This window comes from Hydra vulgaris, chromosome 02, assembly GCF_038396675.1.
Source record: "Hydra vulgaris chromosome 02, alternate assembly HydraT2T_AEP".
NCBI lineage: Eukaryota > Metazoa > Cnidaria > Hydrozoa > Anthoathecata > Hydridae > Hydra > Hydra vulgaris.
The window spans coordinates 47,572,501-47,592,437 of NC_088921.1; the positions used below are offsets into that span (position 1 = coordinate 47,572,501).

The window sequence follows — 19,937 nt, forward strand, 5'->3', positions numbered from 1 at the left end:
CAAACATCTTGAAGCTGTATGGAATCGCCAGGTATTGGAGGTGCTAAAGTAGGTCCTGAAAATGGGGGAGGAAGATTCATTTTATTCATTAAATGTAATACTTGGATATAAAACTTGGGTATTGTGGCTAAAGCGTTTGCAATATTTGTCAAAATCATAACATTAGGTTCTGGATATTGATAACTTAAATGCTTAGGAAATTCATGGGTTATACCAAGTTTTGGACAAATGCCAGCATTTTGTTCCTCCTCCTCTATTACTTGGATTTCATTTTCTGATTTATCTTTCTTATCTGTATAGTCTAAAATTATCTTACTTTGTAGCTTATTTGCTATTTTAGTAAGATGTGGTTTAGCATACTCCGCAACCAGCTTTTGACCTAAAAGTTCAAATTGATGTAAAGATTCAAGAGCTTGTTTTGCTAAAAATGGATTTTGAAACGATGCGAAGCAAGTATTCTTCATTTTTCCGAATTGAGACATGCAAACAATCTCTTCAGCACCAAACAAAAGGAGAAATTGTTTCTTATCGTTGTCAGAAAATTCATTAGGAAAATTTTTAATTATTAACCTTGAACCCATTTTCTTTCAAACAATAATAAAATTGTTTTAAATTGTTTTGAAGTTAAACTATAGGAGTAATTAGTTAAAATTGATAAATAACTAAGCACATGATTAAATGAATTTACGCTATATTTTCGTTCCCAGGAAACCACACACTTTTAGATACGGTTTTTGGATACCGCAACGCGCAACGGGAAAAACCCTAAATCACAAATGAAGACCACAATGGAAAAAACGGCAGTCACATTTTTATAATTTTTCAGTTATGGCCCTTGGGTAATAAAGCATTGAAAAATGCTTCTTTTAAGCCAAGTTTCAAATGAAAAAACCGACATAGTCTATGGTAAAATGGAATAAGAAAATATGGTATACAATGGAAAAAACAGCAGTGTCCACCAGTGACAAGGAAAGAAAAGGCAGGGTCCATATAATAACGTTATATGTGACTCTGCCGTTTTGATTTCCATTGTGATCTTCATATCTTTAATTATTTCATAATTATTATTTGCTACACTTAATGGCTTTTTTATTTTAAATTAATACTTTTTGAGCACGTAAACACCTATGCCTCCGCCTTTTTTATTGCTTCCTCGTGGTTGGCTAATTAGTTTGTAATTTGCCAAACTATAATTAGAATTCAACTCTAGAGGACATTCTGAATCATGCCAAGTCTCTGACAGAGATATGACGTCGAACGTGTAATTTATAATAGATAGAAATTCTTTAAACTTTTCAAAATTTTGCCGCATGCTTCTTATGTTTAAGTGTAATATAGAAAGTAAATTTAAATCTTTTTTTATTTTAAATTCATAAGGATCAAAATAGGGTGTTTTTATTAAGCTCATTTGAGTTCCAGTACACAAGCTCATTTGAGTAACCAGTACACAAAGAATCTATACTAAAACAAAATGGCTGACTACGATGCTACACCTATTGTTACAGTCAAGCCAAAAAAGAGAAAGAAAAATGGCAGTAAGAAAGACATAGCAAAGAAACAGAGGTTGTCATCTCATGTAACTGGCCCTGACTGTAAATGTATAAGACTTAAATGCTTTCAAACAGTCAAAGAAGAGAATAGAGCCTTGCTCCTCGAGTCATTCAATGCATTACCAACAAAGGATGCTCAGGTGAGTTCTTCTTTTAAGTTTTAAATTAAACTCTTTAAATATAGTTCTAGACTATTTTTTTATTTATAATACTAGCTCTAGATTTAGGTCTGGACCTAGATTCATAGTTTTAATGCACCTGTTATTCCACCATGATCATGTTGATTAAATAAGACAAAGAGTTTCTCATTCTCATTTTCATTCAAATTTAGTTAGGTCTAGAATAGCTAGACCTGTACATCTGAATCATAACCATGGTAGACATCTGGTTGTATTACTGTGTTATGATACCCAAGGCTGGTATTGTATGTTTAATAGGCATTTTTAACTTAGTTTTTTAGTGGGGTGGACCCAATATCACAGTTCATTGTTCTATTTGAACGCAGCATACAAATTTATTAATTCTAACAAAGTAGGTAGGCTTATATATTTTCAAATTTTATAAAAATGCTTGTGTTTCCAAAGATGTGTGACCGGTTGCGTTAATAATCTTACATTGCTTCTTTTTACAGGATTCCTATCTTGCTTCACTAATCACAGTCGCGGAGATTAGCCGAAAAAGACCTCGAAAGGAAGAACCTAAAAGTGCAAACAGTCACAGCTATCACTATAAAGTATTCCTGAAGAGTACAGATGATGTTGACCCAGATTCATTTGCCTATGTTTGCTTTCAAGCCTTCATCTCCATCTTTGGAATTAAGAAAGGGAGACTTGAGACTATCAAGAGAAGTCTTGCTACTACAGGTAATTTATACTATTAGCAATAGTTTTTTGTTTCAGTTTGTGGAATAAAAAAGCTATTTTTTCTTATCATAGTTAATGTAAAAAAAATGCACATTTTTCTATAATCCTTTCTTATCTATATATTAATATTTTTCAATATTTAAAAAGAAATGTTGAAATTCATAAAGAGTGCTGTTATTCTCTGAACATGTATTTTTATAACTTTTTTTTAATTTTTTTTACTCACCCCAGGCCTGCCTCCTGTTGATGGACGAGGAAAGCATGGCAGTCATCACAAAATATCTGATGAACTGCGGCAGAGAATAAGAGACCACATCTCTTCGTTTAGGGGTCGGCAGTCTCATTACTCACAAGAGAAGACGAGACGGTTGTACCTGCCAGAAGAACTCAGCATCTCCAAGATGTTTGATTTATATCAAGAGAAGTGGCCAGGAGACATATGTATGAGTATGAGTCATACAGGCTTATATTCAACAACGATTTTAACATTGGCTTTGGGTACCCAAGAACCGACACTTGCTCAGCTTGCGACCAGTTCTTGGCAAAAATAGAAATTGCTACAAAGACTCTTGAATCAGACCCAACAAATGAAGTCCTCATAAGGGACCTGAAGCAGTTAAAATTTCAAAAAGATCTCCACCAGCGAAAGGCTGACACATTCTACCGGAGAAAAAGAGACGCTAAGCGAAGGGCCAAGATTACACCTCATCTTGAGGCCTTTACGTTTGACTACCAAAAAAATGTCAACCTACCCAACAAGTCCACCAATGACTTTTACTACAACAGAAAGCTCACATACCAATCATTTAACATTCACCAACTATCAACTGATGATGTTTTTCTTTACTGCTATGATGAGACTGTCGCTAGGAAAGGTTCAGATGAGGTGGCTTCTTTCCTGTATGACCACATCACAACCAAGGTCAGCGAAGAGGTTACTCACCTTGAACTATTCTGCGATTCCTGCTCAGGACAGAATTAGAACTTTACCCTGATTCGGTTTTTAGATTATATGGTACACCATAGAAAAAGGTTTACCTCAGTGACAGTGACATTCCCTGAGCGCGGACATTCTTATATGGAGTGTGACAGGGACATGGGTCCAGTAAATACAAAGTCTAGTGCTAGTGTTCCAGAAGACTAAATAAAAATATTTAGTGAAGCACGAAAACATCCTACACCATTTAACGTGACTGATGTTAAACAGGATCTGGTCAAAAACTTCTCCGGCTTTCTAAGGCCATTGTATAAGAAAGGCTGCCCGTTCCCCACGCGCCCCATTCGGGAAATGGTTTTTAACAAGGATGAAGGTCCAGGGACCGTTTGTCACAGAGACTCATGGAACGGTATTTTCTTGAAAACAAGCATCATTGTTCCAACGAGAAAAAACAATTTTTCAGTATGCACAGCAGTGCCAGTAGCTTTGTATGAAGACAGACTGGCTATATCAGCTGCAAAGTACAAAGACCTCCAAGTCCTCAAAAAATTTACCACCAATGAGGCATTCTATGATGCTCTGCCGTATGACAATAAAGTTGAAGATGAGGGTCAAGACCAGTGAATGTTCATGCATTTTTTATTTTTTTATTTGTTTAAAATAAAAAAAATTTAAAATTTAATGGTTTTATATAGTTATTTCTTATGTGTTACAATAGAAAAACAGGCAAAGTCCTAATCAACGGAAAAAACAGCAGAGTCCAATCTGAACACATTTTGAAAAAACAAAATTTTCCATGAGCTAACATGATTTTCAGAATATTTATTTGTTAAAATTTGATGCTTAAATGGATGACCTTCCCTTAAAAATTAAAAGAATTGACAGTTTCTCACATAATTTGTAATAAAAAGGTTTCAAACCTTTAATTTAGGTTTTCTCAAAATGTGAAAAATGTGACTCTGCTGTTTTTTCCATTGTGCTCTTCAAATCTGCAACAAATTTTTGTATTTTTTTTTTTTTTTTAGGTTAGTTAGGTGCTCCCAGAAGTCCTCAAGGTCTTATCACAGAGAACCGCGGGAAAGCATTTAACTAGAAGTTTACGCCTCCTTTCTTACTAATGTCGCTTATTGGGCTAGAGGTGGTCTAACTTTATTATTTGTATGAGAGGTTCAGGGGCCTCTTGCAAATTGAAGGAGCTTTTTTTTTTTTTTGTAATGCCTAGTGGAAAGGTTTTTAGGATTCGGATGACTGTATTTTAGGGAGAAAAGGGGTCTACCCACTAGCCACGGTACTGTTGATAGCTACAAAAATGACAGGAAGATTTCTCTATAACTTAACTTACTACGTAATAGCAGCCGTGGCGTAATGATAGCGCCCTTGCCTCAGAAACAAAGGATCGTGGTTCAAACCCCACCACTGGGAAAGTTTTGCGACATCGGTTAGGAAGGAGGCGTAAACTTCCAACTAAATGCTCAACCGCAGTGCTCTGTTATAAGACCGTAAGGACTTCTTGGGGCACCTAAAAAAAAATATTAGGTAGAAGAGGGCAAAAGGGACGCCTTAAAAACAAACCCTTGTTGAAGATAAACTAATCATAAGTAACAATAATTTCTTACAAGTTTCTTTACAAGTTGATAAAAATAAAAAAATAAAAATTGAAAAATAAACTACGGTAAGCAAAATAACGAAACTCTATGGTAGCAATTTTTTTATACTTTGCAAGTGAATTAGGCGAAACGGGACATTTAAAGAGCAAGAGTCATTTTTTGATTAAAAAGCTTAAAAATAAAAAAATGCAAGCTGTCTAGCATTTAAACATGTTCAGACATAAAAAGATTACATAACTAAATACACTACACGCCATTACACCACTAAAAGGTAATAGATAATTTTTGCGTTTTAGAAACGAAAAAATAAAGCTTTTAACATTAACACAAAATAATTAGAATACAACAGAATAACAAAAAACAACAGAATAATTTGGCACCAAAATCAATGGTTAAGTTTATCCTGGAAGAACGTAAAAATTATATTCGGAATACGATATACCCAAGAGCGGATCCATGTTGGTGGTGGAGGGGGACCAAGGGGGCAATCTCCTTAAATATTTTTGAAATAGTTTTTTTACTTAAATTTATATATTTAACGAAGCATGTTGTTTGAAATCGGAAAGAAATTAGGCAAGCTGTTCAAAATTGATAAAAAACTTTAATAGATTTGTGTGGTGAAAAAAATTTGGACTATTGGATATCAATATGACGTAATTTCATACTTTATTATTGGATCAACCAAATCACTAATTGCTCCCTCCACCTCTTCCTGACTAGATGGTCAAGATCCGCCCCTGGATATTCCAAGTACTCAAATTACTAATCAAAATAATAATTTTTGCGTTTTATTGGGAAATGCTTTTAAAAAAACAAACTTTTACTGATAATCCATAAAATGACTTTTCCATTGACTTGATGTAAAATAAAAGATAGTGTTAAGCCCCTATTGACAAAACAAATTAAAGGCATTTTATAAAATAAAAAAATTTTAAATAAAGTAAAATAGTTTACAATTGTTTATTTTTTTTTATTTTACTTTTTTTTTTATATTTATTTGCATTCAATAAAAAAAATTGCAATTACAGAATAGCTTAATTACAAATATAATCGGTAGGATTTCCAGAAGATCATACAATCTTACCATGAAGCCCTTTACAATATCAAATATAATAAGAATAACTGAAAAAAAAATCAAATAAACAAATAAAAATAAATTAACATAAACTATATAAAACTGTGTATTTAAAATATAATTTTACTGGATAAAATATATGAAACAAAAGAACTAAAAACAAGAAAAAATATTTTCCTTTGAAAAATAATAAATTGATAACTTCTTTTAAATTTCGTTTGAAAGAAGTTAAAGTCCCTTTCCAAGGCAAATCAAAATTAGACAAAACTATTTTATTCCATAAATATGGACCTTGATAAGAAATGAATAGTTGTTAAAATTTAGTTTGGCAGAAAGGTTCTTGGAGATTTTTTCCATTACGAAGATTGTATTTGTTCATGGGTTTTACATTATAAAGGTTTATAAGTACATCAGGATATATACGATTTTTACATTTAAACATGAAACATAAAATATTATAAATATTTAGATCGTATACATTTAAGGCCTCCATTTCTCTCAGAAGTGGTTTTCAATTTGAAGAACGATTTACAAAATTAAGCGAGATGCGTGTTTCTCACGCTGATTAAGAGATTTAAAAGTTTTGTGCTCGGTTCCCCATACAATATTTTTATAATTTAAATGGCAGTGCATAAACGAATAATATAGTTGTTTTAATTGTTGTTTATTTAACATATGTTGAGCTTTATATATAATTCCAATACTTTTTGCAACTTTCATTTAGATATTACCGATTTGTTGTTTCCAGAATAAGTTTCCATCTACAAGAACTTTAAGAAGTTTTGTAACTTTTTTCCTTTTTAGTATTGAATTATCAATAAAGAGGTCGGGCATCGTATTCGAAAGGTTTTTATTTTTGAATATCGGGTAAGTGTCCATTTTGTTTTATCGATATTGAGGGACAATCTGTTTTTCTTAAACCAATATTAGATTTTATTTAATTCTTGTGTCATATTATTAAAAAGTGTTTTCATGTGATTGGAATAGGTTTGTCATATTATTAATAATCTTTTGTCATAATTTCATGATGTTATAAATTCATCAATTGATTTCTCATTAAAATAAGGAATTTTATTAGATGAGCTTGTTCCGATTGAAGAAAAAAAATTGTTAGATTCAAAAGTAATTTTATGTCACTAAATGATTTATTTTACAATATTAATAATTTATTTACAATAATAACAATTAATATTAATAATATATTTACAATAACAACAACTGTAAGATATACTAACTTAGTCTTACTGTTTTACCGTTTTCTTAGTCTTACGAGCTCCTTTAATACTGCCTAATTTGAATATAGTATCTAATGATAAAAAAAGTTCTTATAGCTGTTATCAGGGACAGATCCAAGAATTTTTGATGGCGGAGGGGGTGGATGTCGAAATATTTTTGTATTTTGTACTATATTTGTGTCTCCTAAAAAAAATAGGTAAAAGATTACTACATCTGTCCAACAACATCTGTGGAGTAGTCCAAGATCATCTGTACACTTTTGTCCAAGATCGTCTATATTTTTCTTTTACTCTGTACAATATCATCTGAAAATTCAACAACCCCTAACAACATCTTCAGAAAGATGTAACTACATCTGGTAATTTTTCTCCAAGTTTAATAACATCTGGAAGAATTTTCTCCAGATGTAGTTACATCTGAAAAAATTAATATACGTAACTACATTTGGTTAAAATAATGCATTATTAGTAAACTTTTTTTTTCCAGATGTAGTTACATCTTTAAAAAATCTTATATGTAACTACATCTGGTTAAAATAATTTTTTATTATTTTTATTTTAGGTGCCCCAAGAAGTCCTAACGGTCTTGTCACAGAGCACCGCGGAAATGCATTTAACCAGGAAGTTCACGCCTCCTTCCTTACCGTGACGCGAAAATAATGCATTATTAGTTAATTTTTTTTCCAAATGTAGTTACACCTGAAAAAATTTCTATATGAAATAACATCTGGTTAAAATAATGGATTATTAACTAATATTTTTTTACAGATGTTATTACATCTGAAAAAATAATGCATTATTAGTTAATTCATCGTAAAAATAACTTCATCTTAAAATTTACAGATGTAGTTACACAGATGTTATTACACTTTGGTAATTTAAAGATGTAACTACATCTGTAATATTCATTTAATTTTTGCACAGATATTATTAGACACCAATGAAATTTCAGATGTTGTTGGACAGATGTTATTAGACATCAGTAAAGTTTCAGATGTTGTTAGACAGATGTTATTATACCTCATTATATTTACAGATGCTGTTGGACAGATGTTATTAGACATGGCAAAAACTGATATTTTTACCCTGACCCCAAAAAAAAGGTCCTCAAAAATATTTTCAGGACTTTTAGATTCTGGTGGTGGTGGTGGTGGGGTGCATACCCCCATCCTTCTCCCCTGTATCCGTCACTCGCTGTCATATAGTTAATAAACATAAATAATTACAATTGATGATTAATTTATAAAAAAAATTCCATTTGATGAGCAGTAAAAAGTTTTAGGTACACCACTGATTGGGATGTGAGTATATTTTATATCCGAAAATTAAAGAACACGAAATTTGTATAAACAATAAATTAATGATAGGACGCCTAATTTATGCATATTTATTTTAAGTAAGAGAAAAGAAGATTGGGAGAAAAGAAATGAGGTGTCTTCAAGAATATGAGTTAATAAATGGAAATGTGTTCCTTACATAAAAGCGAAATGTCATAAAACAGACTTGTTTAGTCAACATATTAAATATTGAATTTATTGAAAATGCGATGTTATAAAGTATTTGTTTATTTTGCTTTGAAAATTGTGTAAAAATTGTAAACCGTTTCCTGCTTTCTACCCATCCTTCCCGCGCCTCTCCCACTCACTCATCTCCTCAATATTAAAGAGAAAAACTTTCTATTAGGTTTCATGAAATTCTTATCTCTTAGACTTCTAAATATTTCTAAAAATAAGGTACTCAATCTCAAAAGATTGACTGGTTGAAACACACCCGCTTTTCTTTTTTTTATTTAAAAATAATACACCCTATGCGTCTCCATCATGTAAAAAGGTATAAATAAACATGGCTGATGTTAGCGACAAAGAAAAAAATGACTCGGAATTTGAAGATGATGAAAAAATTGATGTAAATGAGATATCAAAATACAATGAAATCAGTGACATAGAACCTAAAAAAACTATAGAAGAAATATCAAATGGTAAGTGTTTGATATCTATAAAAAAGACTTGAACGTAATGTATTGTTTGTTGATAAATATATGATATGATGCTACAAATTTGTATCTTTTTAGTTTTTGTACTTTTGTTGTGATTAGTTATCATTTAAGTTTTCTGTTGTTTTGATAACATTTTCTATAAGCTTTTACTTTTCTTTAAGCTTTTACATTTTTTTGTATTTATTAAGTGTACATTTTTGTTGGTCATTTTTAGAGTGTGATGATATCACTGTGTGATTTTATTTGGTTTATTTCTTTTCTTTCTGTTTCTTAAATTTCTTTATATTGACTATTGACTTTAAATAGCCTTCTTTAAATTTTCCTCTCGCAATATTCTTATTGTAGTTGTTGTTATTGTTGTTATTGCTATATTTTTACTATTATTATCATTTTTATTGTTATTATTTTTATTACTAATATTTTAATATTATTATTATCATCATTATTGTTATTATTATTATTATTATTATTATTATTATTATTATTATTATTATTATTATTATTATTATTATTATTATTATTACTATTATTATTATTATTGATAATAATAATTATATATAAAAAGATCAGTATTTTTGGTGTTTACTTAAGATATGTAGCAATACTATTTGTAAATATCTTTGAAATAACTTTTTTCAAAATATACAATTAAATGATTGGTATGTTACATAATATGTAACATGTCAGCAGAGAAACGAACAGAAACAAACTGTAAATTAAGTCAATCAAACAAATAATAAAATATATCTGAGTAAAGTTCTAATATTCAAGGATAATTGAAAATATCTTAATATCAAGTAAGCACCTATTACTAATAATATAATAAGTGATTAATAAGTAGTAATAATGCTAATGTTTAAAACAAAAATAGCACTAACAAAGCTAACAAGAAATATCAAAGTTTTTATTATGCAGTATAATGTTTTGCCTATAACTATTATTACAAATGCGAGAATATTATGCCTGATTTTTATTATAATACTTAGTTGCACCACCTCTTGTATTTACAACTGCTTCTAAACTTCATGGTATGCTTTTTACAAGCTTTGACATGGTGTCAGCACCAGTTGAATTCCAAGTTTCACTAAGAATCTCTTAAAATTCTTTTTTTTTATGTTTGTTTTGAAAGAGGTATTTTAGATTTTAAAATTGCCTATAAATTTTCAATAGAGTTAAGGCCAGAGTTTTTTAGTGGTCACTTAAGAACTTTAACTTTATTTTTTTGAGGAATTGTTGTGCCACTTTGATAGTGTTTGGGTTGTTGTCTTATTGAAAAAAGAGTTTGCAATCTAAATTTAATTCTTTAGCGGATCAGCATAAATTTTTGGAAAGCAAATCAACATACAATTGTCCTGTCATTATACCTAAACATTCACCAGCCAACACCATTTTAAGCAAAGCATCCTCAAACCATATGTTAGTCACTTCCATGCTTGACAGTTTTTTTAGATTTTTAAGAGTGCATCGCAAGGTCTGTGACAAACAACTATTGCATATATTTACTGAAAGCAACTATTGCAATACTGTTAACATTCCTATATTGATGAATGGTGACACTCACTGAGTTCCATCAACTAAAAATCATTCTTGCTTAATTCATCATTCAGTAAAGTCTCCATTTACTGTATCTGTCCCTGTATACTCTAAAAACTTTTATTCATTTAGTTTTTTTCCCTTTACTTCATTTACTTTTCTAAAATGGTTTATTAAACCACTTTAATTAAGTCTCTGTACAGTTTGACTCTAAACATTAAGTTGAAGATTTTGAACAATCTGGTTTATTGTTAAATTTTTCTTTGCTATCCATGCAATTAGCATATCAGTTCTTGTTGAAGTCTTAGGGGGTGACCAAATCTTTTCTAATTTTTAGCAGAACTAGTTGTTTCATATTTTATGCACTTCTTTCTAACACCAATTATTGATATTTGATATTTTTCAGCACATTCTTTGTATGTTAGGCCCTTTTTTCAATCACAATTGACCTGAGATCTGATGTCTGATAAATAATTTTGATGATAAACCATTATTATTATTAGCTTTACTTTTTCTAAAAATAAATTCTAAAATACATAATTTAAAAGGTTTATTTTTAATAACTTTAAAAAAATTCTTCATAATAATCATTTTTAATGAATAGATATTGACAAAACATTATATTTCTTAATAAAAACTTAAATGTTTCTTACTGTTATCACATTTATTTTGGGCGGAAAAATTTTAAGCTAATTTCATTTAATTGAGTTAGTTTTGTGATATATTAAGTATTATTATGATTATTATTAATTAAAAAGAGTTATAAATAGTGATTCTTCCCGGGAATTTGTTCCGGGAAAAATTTTATTCCAATTTCCCGGAATCCCAGGAAATTTTTTTCAGGATCCCGGGATTTTTGTACACACATTTTTTAACTTTCCCGCCAAAGTCAGAATTTTTTGTTTTCCAGACCATAAGAAATATTGCTTATTTATATTGTTTACATATTGAAATTTATCGCAGCGCATTGGGAATTTTTGAATGAATTTGGACAAGAGCTAGTGCTAATTTTGGATTCAAAAACTCGTTGGAATTAAATGTTGACCATGATTCAAAGATTTATTAAAGTTAAAAAAGCAGTTTTTAAATCTCTCGTGGATTTCAGTTTAGAAAACCTAATGTTGTCTGATGATGAACTTACAGTAATTGAAAATTTAGCAAAAAGTCTGGAACTTATTGTCTTAGGTTCTGAAATGATTTGCAGAAGGGAAGCAACTTTATTAACAGCTGATGACCCATTAAAATTTATGGTTAAAGAACTTGATGTTCAAGATTGCTACCTAGCAAAAGATCTTAAAAATGCTTTAATTGAAAGAATATGTCAAAGAAGAAAAAAAGATCTTGTTGGTTTACTAAAATTTTTAGATAATCCACAATCTTCAAAAAGTGATATGGATGATGACTTATTTAGCATGCCATCTAAAGCAGTTATGATAAATTTAGCGATTGAAATAGCTGGTCGACTTTTTCCCATAATTGAAAATATAGCAAAAGAAAAAGATAGTGATAGAAAACTTAACAATAGTATTATTGATATAAATCAGTTATCTGAATCTATGGCTGCCAGATTAGAAAAAATTGTAAAAAAAAAAGTTTTTGAAGTCAAGTGCAATAAATCAATTATGCGTCAAGAATTCAATCTGTTTGAAGCTACTAATAAAAGATCGCATAACTTAGATATGCTTTATAATGCGCTTTTAACTATTCGTCCTTCCAGTGTAGAGGCTGAAAGGGTGTTTAGTTCAACTGGATTTTTTTTTACCAACTATAGAACTAGATTGATCGACATTCATCTCGATGCACTGGTTTTTCTCAGAAGTCACTTTAAAGTTATAAACAGTTACAAAAAATAAATAGAAAAATAGAAAAGTGTATTTAGTTATTTATATTTTCTCTGATGAAGATTTTCCCGGGAATTTCCCGGGATCCTGGGAACAATGTAAATAGTTCCATAAAGTACGTATGCTCATAGGAGGGAGGGGGAGTCTTCAAAAAAGCATACAAAAGCATATGGGAGGGGGGGCGGTGAGGGTTCAATTTAAAAGTATGTACTTCGATTTTCTAATTTATCACAATTAACCAGCTAATCCATAGAAAAGTTAAAATTTAGACTAAAGATTCTAGTTTGCCAACATAAAAAGATGTATGGTATAGGGAGTAGAGGGTATAGTTTCCCTCTATGCACACACATGCATGAACACAAATTTTCCTCCCCCTCCCCCCCCCAAAAAAAATGAGGGGCTGTAAATTTTGCATGGTCATAACTTTTGCAATTTACGACATTTTTCGAAAAATTTAAAATCTGACAATAAAATTAAATTTAGTTTTAGATATTAACAATGAAAATTCTACTACATTAGTGCCCTCACGTTTGGGTAGGGAGGGGGGGGGGCAAGCAAGCATACTTAAGTTTGGAGTTTGCACAATGTGTGAAAGTGTCCTATCTGGAACATCAAAAAATCCTGTGGGCGCCCATGCACACATGCCACTCCTTATATACTGGCCCTGAATAAGGCGTGTTTCAGGCAACCTATTTTTTGAGTCGACAAAAAACTGGTTTTAGCAGTGCTGTGGCTAATGGGTCAGAGGCCCCCCAAAAAACCTGTGTCATTTGGGTCTCAAAATCTTCCAAATTTTACCGCTAGTTTTTGCTTAAAAAAAAAAAAGCTCCTTAAATTAGCAAAAGGGCACAAAATTTGCTGCTCCCCCTCCTTTGTATATTAATGATCTCGCGTAAGACTCATTTTTTACAGACTTACTAAAGAGGCGTGCCTGAAAAAACGTCCCCTCTAAGTATAGTTTATTTTTATTTGATTCGTTATTAAAACAAAAAAAAGTATAACAGGATATTACCAGGAATCGAACTCCGGTCTCCGTCGTTTAAGCACATAACATTAACCTCTCAGCCAAGCAAACACGTTAACAATTTTGTATATATTTGAAGACCTTTTTTAAATTGGGATCCTGTGCCGCAAACAAAGGGTTTTGAGGTCATATAAAGTATCTAAGGTACCTCCTCCACCTTTTTTTTTTCAATAACTTTTCTTGAAAAAAAAGTTAGGGAGGGGTATTTGAAAAACGTATGTACTTTTTAAGGGGTGGGGATTTAAAAGTATGCATGGCAACAGGGGGAAGAGGGTGTCAAATTTCAAAATTTTTGGCGTACATACTTTATGGACGACTCCGAACGGTAACCAAATTTAGATTTTTCTCAACTTTAAATGTCATAACTTTGTCAATTCTTATCAAAATTTATAAAACTTGGTATCAAAGGAAAGGTCTTAAAAAGGGGAATAAGGATACATAAAAGACGTATGTGGGGCGTTAAAAGGAGATCTATAACACTCTTTAATATATTTAAAATCTGGTTTTTTTTAAAGAAAATTTAAACTTTTTATTGAAAATTCGAATTTTTTATTTTATATTTTATACTTTATATATTTTATATCTACCATTCAATATTATTTATATCATAATATACATTTAAACATTATTAATATTCAAATGTTTATTATGATACGCCCTCCCCCAACTACCAGAGTATATAGCAGAATTCAAGTCAAAAATAGATACCTATTTTGGGTGAGTTAGTTGGGTGTCTGGGCGAGCTTTTTTTTTTTCATGAAATTTGGCAGGTAGCAAGAAAATTTTTTCGAAATATTTGTTATTTATGACTATAATATAATATAAAACACAGTTCAGAATTGAATAATATAATAAAATACAATCACTTGTTTGATAAAATAAACTTCAAATTAATTTTTTCAGCACTTTTACACTTTATTTCTTGCATGATTTAAATCGCTTTTTCTGTACAAATGTACTTCTTTGTGTTTGAATTGCTGTATTGTGTCTATTCCAATGTTTCCTAATAATTGTTTGTGATTTTTGTTTTTCTTTAAACTGTTGTCCAATTTCTCATAGTTGTTTTCTTTATAAAAATTGTCACTGAACCAAACATTAACATCAGAGATTGTAACTGTAATGCTTTCCCACAAATGGTATAAGTATAAGACCTCAGTTATTCCATTAAGTATTGTTAATGCTTTTCCCTCACTAAGAGTTATTGCTGCTTGGCAAACTTCATGGAGCTGATTTTTTAATACAATAACTTGCATTTCTTTCTTTTTAATTAATAAAGATGCAGAGCCTAATTTTTATTTTTAAGAGTTTAAAATTATGCTGCATTTTCTGTGATTCTCTAACAAATGCCTTGTATATTGCAGATTGAGTTGGTATAGTGATATCAATATCTGGTCGGGTAGTTGTTCACAAACTCTTACTAATTTAGAGGCACTTAAATTATTTATTTTCACTAATGAACTCCAGTTTCTGTAGTGGAATATTACTTGGTCTTTTTTTAGCAGAGGATTCAACAGTATATTTACAGTCATTAGTATCATCATCAAAAGTTTCCAAATATTCTGATATATTGGAGACAATTTCAGATTCTAAATTTCTATTTAAAGAAGGCAGATTAAAATGCACTACTGCTTGAGATTTTTCCTTTGTTAACTTTTTGCCAATTAGATGCCATTTGTTTTCGTAATATCAAACACATTTTCAAATTTATCTTTAATTGCCAATTAGATGCCATCTGTTTTTGTAATATCAAACACATTTTCAAATTTAACTTGAACACATTTCTTATGGTGTTTGAAAAAGTTTTTTTCAAAATCATATTTTTTTATTAATGCATTATTTAACTTTTGCCACAATTTCTTCAATTCATCAGCAATCACTTTAATTCTGACATTTCTTAATTTTTCATCTTTTGACATTCTAGATAAGCCATCAAGTGGATCATTGATTTTTGGTAACAATATTCTATGTGTGACACTTTTTTGGTATACTTTCAAGTTTTTTCTCCAGTTACCAGAATTTTTTTTTAGATCTTCTTGCTCTTCATATACGACATACTCCATAAAAGATAACTTAGAATTTGGTCGTTTCTATAGTGCCGCACTTCTAACAAAGTTTCAATCTGTGTCCTGGGTGAGGTTTTGGTAAAGGAAGAGCAAAATCGTACTATATATCTCATTTTGGCACTATTGCTTATCATTTAGTGCTAGAGCCATGTTGATATTTTAAAAAAATTGAAAATGTCATAACCCTTATAGGTATTTCTGAAGGTCAAGTCATAGTACCTATTGGAGTCTTTATGAGTCAAAAGCTAATAGCCATTAACACTGAGATTGGAAGCTGGAGTAGCCAAATTAAATTAGTCTCTCGAAGAGCAAGTCAGTTAGGTGAATTTTGCAAGACGCAAATTTCAATGAATAAAAGTTTACTTTAAAGAGTACGAGTTTTTGTAAAGGATATATTGTAATAATTTGATAGTAATGATGGTTTTTTTTTGTTTAATATTTTTAGCATATTGTATTCAGAAAGAGTTGCTTTGTCACTACCAAGGAGACACAAGTAAAAGCCAGGCTGGTTAACAGAAATTTTCTGCTTATGTCTAAAGTCTTTTCCTCAGAGTCCTATTTTAAAATAGTAGCCGAATGCAGTTGACGTTAACCCAAGATAATTATTTTTATCAAGACACCATTTCTAGCTTTTACTCAACCAAGAACTCCAAGACATGGGTTATTTTAAGCCAGAGGTTATTTTATGGGTTATTTTGGATTATTTTATGCTATGGGTTATTTTAAGCCAGAACTTTTCCTAACATTTGTTTAGAAAAATAAATCCTACAAAGCAGCAAGTATATTGCAAGTTACCAGCAGCAGGGTGATCATGAGGATCCTAATCCTGACCTGACCCAAAGATTACTGGATAAAATAGCTAAGAAGATATGACTGAAAAAAATTACTGCAACATATTATGGGAACATATTACTGAAATTAATTTTTTTTTAATTGAATTTTTTACAATAAAGTTTTTTTTTTATTATTTGGATTGATGTTAAATTATTTTTGATATTTAACTAAAAATATTTCCTTGAGATTTAGTTAAAAAAATTTTAAAATTTTATTTTTATTTTTTCAGATAATTAGGTTAATTATTTTTTAAATAATTACATTTAATGATTTTGTTTTTTAGTTTTATTTTTAAAAACTGTTTGACAATTACTTTTGTAATTTTTAAGCAGAGATATAGTTATAGTTGAAGGAGATAATATAGCAAATTTGTCAAATAATAGTTTTGATATTTGTAAATGAAGTTAAAGCAAATAGCATTCTGTTTATCAGTATTAGTTATTTAACTTGTTGTAATTTAATTAAAATCAAATTACAACAACTTAATGTTAATAAAGCTATTGGTGTTGGTGGTATTAGTTCTTTTGTGTTAAAAAGCGTTATAAAGCTCTGAGCAAACTTTTAGCATTACTATACCAGAAGTCATTATCGGAAATGAAGTTACTTCAAATATACCAGAAGTCTGAAATGAAACTATTTCAAATATGGAAATGTTACTCTTTTATTTAAAAAAGAAGATGATGCACTTAGTTACAGACTGATATCTTTATTACCGATTTCTTTGTTAAATCAATTATTCGTGATCTTGTTGCGGATTTCTAATTACAAGTTGTTTTTTAAATCAAAATGGATTAAGAAAAAAATAAAAATTACCTAAACGGTTTGTTGGGAACGTTATATATAGTTACAGATGTTTATAGAAAAAATAACTCAGTAGATGTGCAGATTTTGCTAAGGCGTGTAATAATCTTTTTATCAATTTGATAAGTTCAACCTATCAAATTGATAAAAAAGATTTTACGGTATTTTTGTGATTTATTTAAATGGAAAAAGATTTTTTACATAACAAAATATAGTAGATTGTTCTATGCAGTTTTGTATCTAAATGTTATTAGTAATAACTGGTTACCAGTTATTAGTATCTCAAAGCTCTCTTTGCCACTGTGAAGTATAAACTAACTTGTGAAACATAAACTGACACTAAGCATTCTAAAGAATTATTGGACTTGTGGAGAAAATTATTGAGCACTCCAAACCTATCCAGCAATCAAATTTTGTAATCATAAAAATTTGAAATTTTAATTATAACATTTCTCTGTGACATAATATTGATTTTTTTAACTCGCGAAATTCAATGCTTTTGTTTAATAAAAAATTTTTTTTAGAAGAGATACAGAACGAGGTTAGTCAAACCGCCTACGTACTTGGTGTCTTTAACCCTTCCCCTTTGGTAAGTATTCGTACGTTTTTGGGTAACTCCCCCTCCCCTATACCTGTTTACATTTTACCTGTTTTCTGGGGTTTTTCATAAAGCACATACATACTTTATGGAAGACCCCAAAACTTTCATAATAAGATATTGCCAATTGTCCTTTCGTCTGTCCAAAGTATACCCCTAATCTTAAATCTTAATTTTTGACCTGATATCATTTTTTTACACTTTTTTTTATTAAGTTTTCTTTTATAACTTTAATATAAATTATATTAAAGAAAGTTATAAAATTTTGTATCAATTCAGTTATTAAAATTTGTATTATACTTTATAATACAAAATTTGATCTTACAAATGTATAAAATGCTATAATAATAAAACACAACGCATTTTAAATTTATTTAAAATAGCAGTTATATATTTATTTGTTTTAGAATTAAACCAAGATGATAATATCAGTGGAATTTTCACAGAAAATAAAAGTCAATTACCTCCTGAAGAATTGCTTAATCAACTTAGAGTCAAAAGCTATAAAAATAATATTGAGTTGCGAAAGTTCGATAAAATTTGCTGTCTTGCTTTGTCAAAAATCGTCTATGGCGAAGCACACTGGAAAGTTGCAGAAGCACATGTAGAATTGGCTATTTCTTATTTAAAAGAAAAAAAATTTCCACAACAAACGCTAAAACATGTAAAGCTTGCCTTAGACATTTTATTGAGCGTGCAGGAGGAAAGTTCAGAAGTACAGCTATTGCTTCAAAAGTTGTATCTTGCTATGGGTCGTGCATATAATCAATTAAGAAAATATAAAGTAGCCGAAAATTGTTTTCAAAAAGCAAAGGTTGTATCTGATAGATGCAATGTTTGTGCAGACATGTTTTTAAAAGTAAAAGTAAATATTATGTCGTGCTTGTCTAAGACAGCATGCAAAATGGGGCAAATGGGTCAAGCAGCTGAATGCCTTGAAAATGCACTTACATTTGCAGATAAAATATCTACAAATAAAAATTCGAAAATGGCTAAACTTTATATTCAAATCATCAATTTAGAACTAATGAACGATAAACATATAAACGTATCAACAGCTAACGAAGCTGGTTTAAACGCGCTAAAACATTTAAATATATCAAAAAATAAAAAAAAAACTGCACAAGTTCACTTACTTTTGAGTCGGGTGGAAAGTAAAAAAGAAATTGTTGATTATGCAACAGTTGAATATCATATTCAAGAAGCCTTGAAAGTTCATGTTGAAGACAATGACATGGATCAAATAATATCTCTTCAATCAATGCTCTGTAAAGTTCTAATTCAACAGAGTCGATATACGGAGGCCAAAGAGGCTTTACTTAAGTGCATAGAGGATTGTGAAATTAATTATGGTGATATGTCAGTAGAATGTGCCGAGTTGTATGAGTTAATTGGAAGTTTAAGTTTAGAACAAAAAAATTTTTCACATGCAATGTTTTATCTTACAAAAGCTGAGGAAATATTTTCTGGTAAAAGCATTCACAAAGCAAGACAAGAAAAGTTATTAAAAGTTATTGGTATTATTCGTAAAGCGAGCAAAGACGAGTCGATGAAAACAGGAAGCGATAAACTGAAAGAAAGACCACGTTTTACATAAAATGATTTCCGCAAATAATGTATTTGCTGGAACGATTAACTAAAATATCTGGACAAATGTTCAATAAAAATTCGTGATACTTGCCATCTGTAAATGTATACCCACAAGTTTTTTTACTTGCAGTTATTTATTATGATAAAATTATTTATTAATATTGTAAAGATAATTATTCGATTTATATTCACTACTTATAAATTACAAAACAGCTTTTACATCAAAGATCCATTTCCTAACCTGTTCAAATCTAATGTTGTCTACAAATTTTCTTGTGCTGGTTGTAATGCTAGTTTCTTTGGAGAAGCCTCCAGATTTTGAAAAAAAGATAAATAATCATTTGAGTACCTTAAAAATGACAAACAATGAATGTTTATAAATATTTAAAC

The 19,937-nt window shown here is 30.0% G+C and overlaps 2 protein-coding genes across 2 annotated transcripts in view; one reads left to right on the forward strand and one right to left on the reverse strand.

The window, feature by feature from the left end:
* The window catches only part of LOC100208918 (RNA-binding region-containing protein 3), a 1,470-nt gene extending 771 nt beyond the window's left edge, over positions 1–699 (reverse strand). Inside the window, exon 1 of the mRNA XM_065791148.1 lies at positions 1–699. This exon is cut by the window's left edge and continues 771 nt beyond it. Within this exon, the coding sequence (XP_065647220.1) occupies positions 1–581 (581 nt within the window). The 5' untranslated portion in view covers positions 582–699.
* Positions 700–9,069: 8,370 nt separating this feature from the next.
* On the forward strand, positions 9,070–19,732 carry LOC101238604 (tetratricopeptide repeat protein 23). Its single transcript, XM_065791149.1, has 2 exons — positions 9,070–9,245; positions 18,365–19,732. The coding sequence occupies exons 1-2, from the start codon at positions 9,110–9,112 to the stop codon at positions 19,552–19,554; spliced, it is 1,326 nt and encodes a 441-aa protein (XP_065647221.1). The 5' UTR covers positions 9,070–9,109; the 3' UTR covers positions 19,555–19,732.
* Positions 19,733–19,937: the final 205 nt, after the last annotated feature.

Excerpts from the sequence above, each read along its gene's own strand:
- LOC101238604 (XM_065791149.1), top strand. The coding sequence starts at position 9,110 with ATGGCTGATGTTAGCGACAAAGAAAAAAATGACTCGGAATTTGAAGAT. Across the intron at positions 9,246-18,364 it reads TATAGAAGAAATATCAAATG|AATTAAACCAAGATGATAAT; the intron begins GTAAGTGTTTGA and ends TATTTGTTTTAG.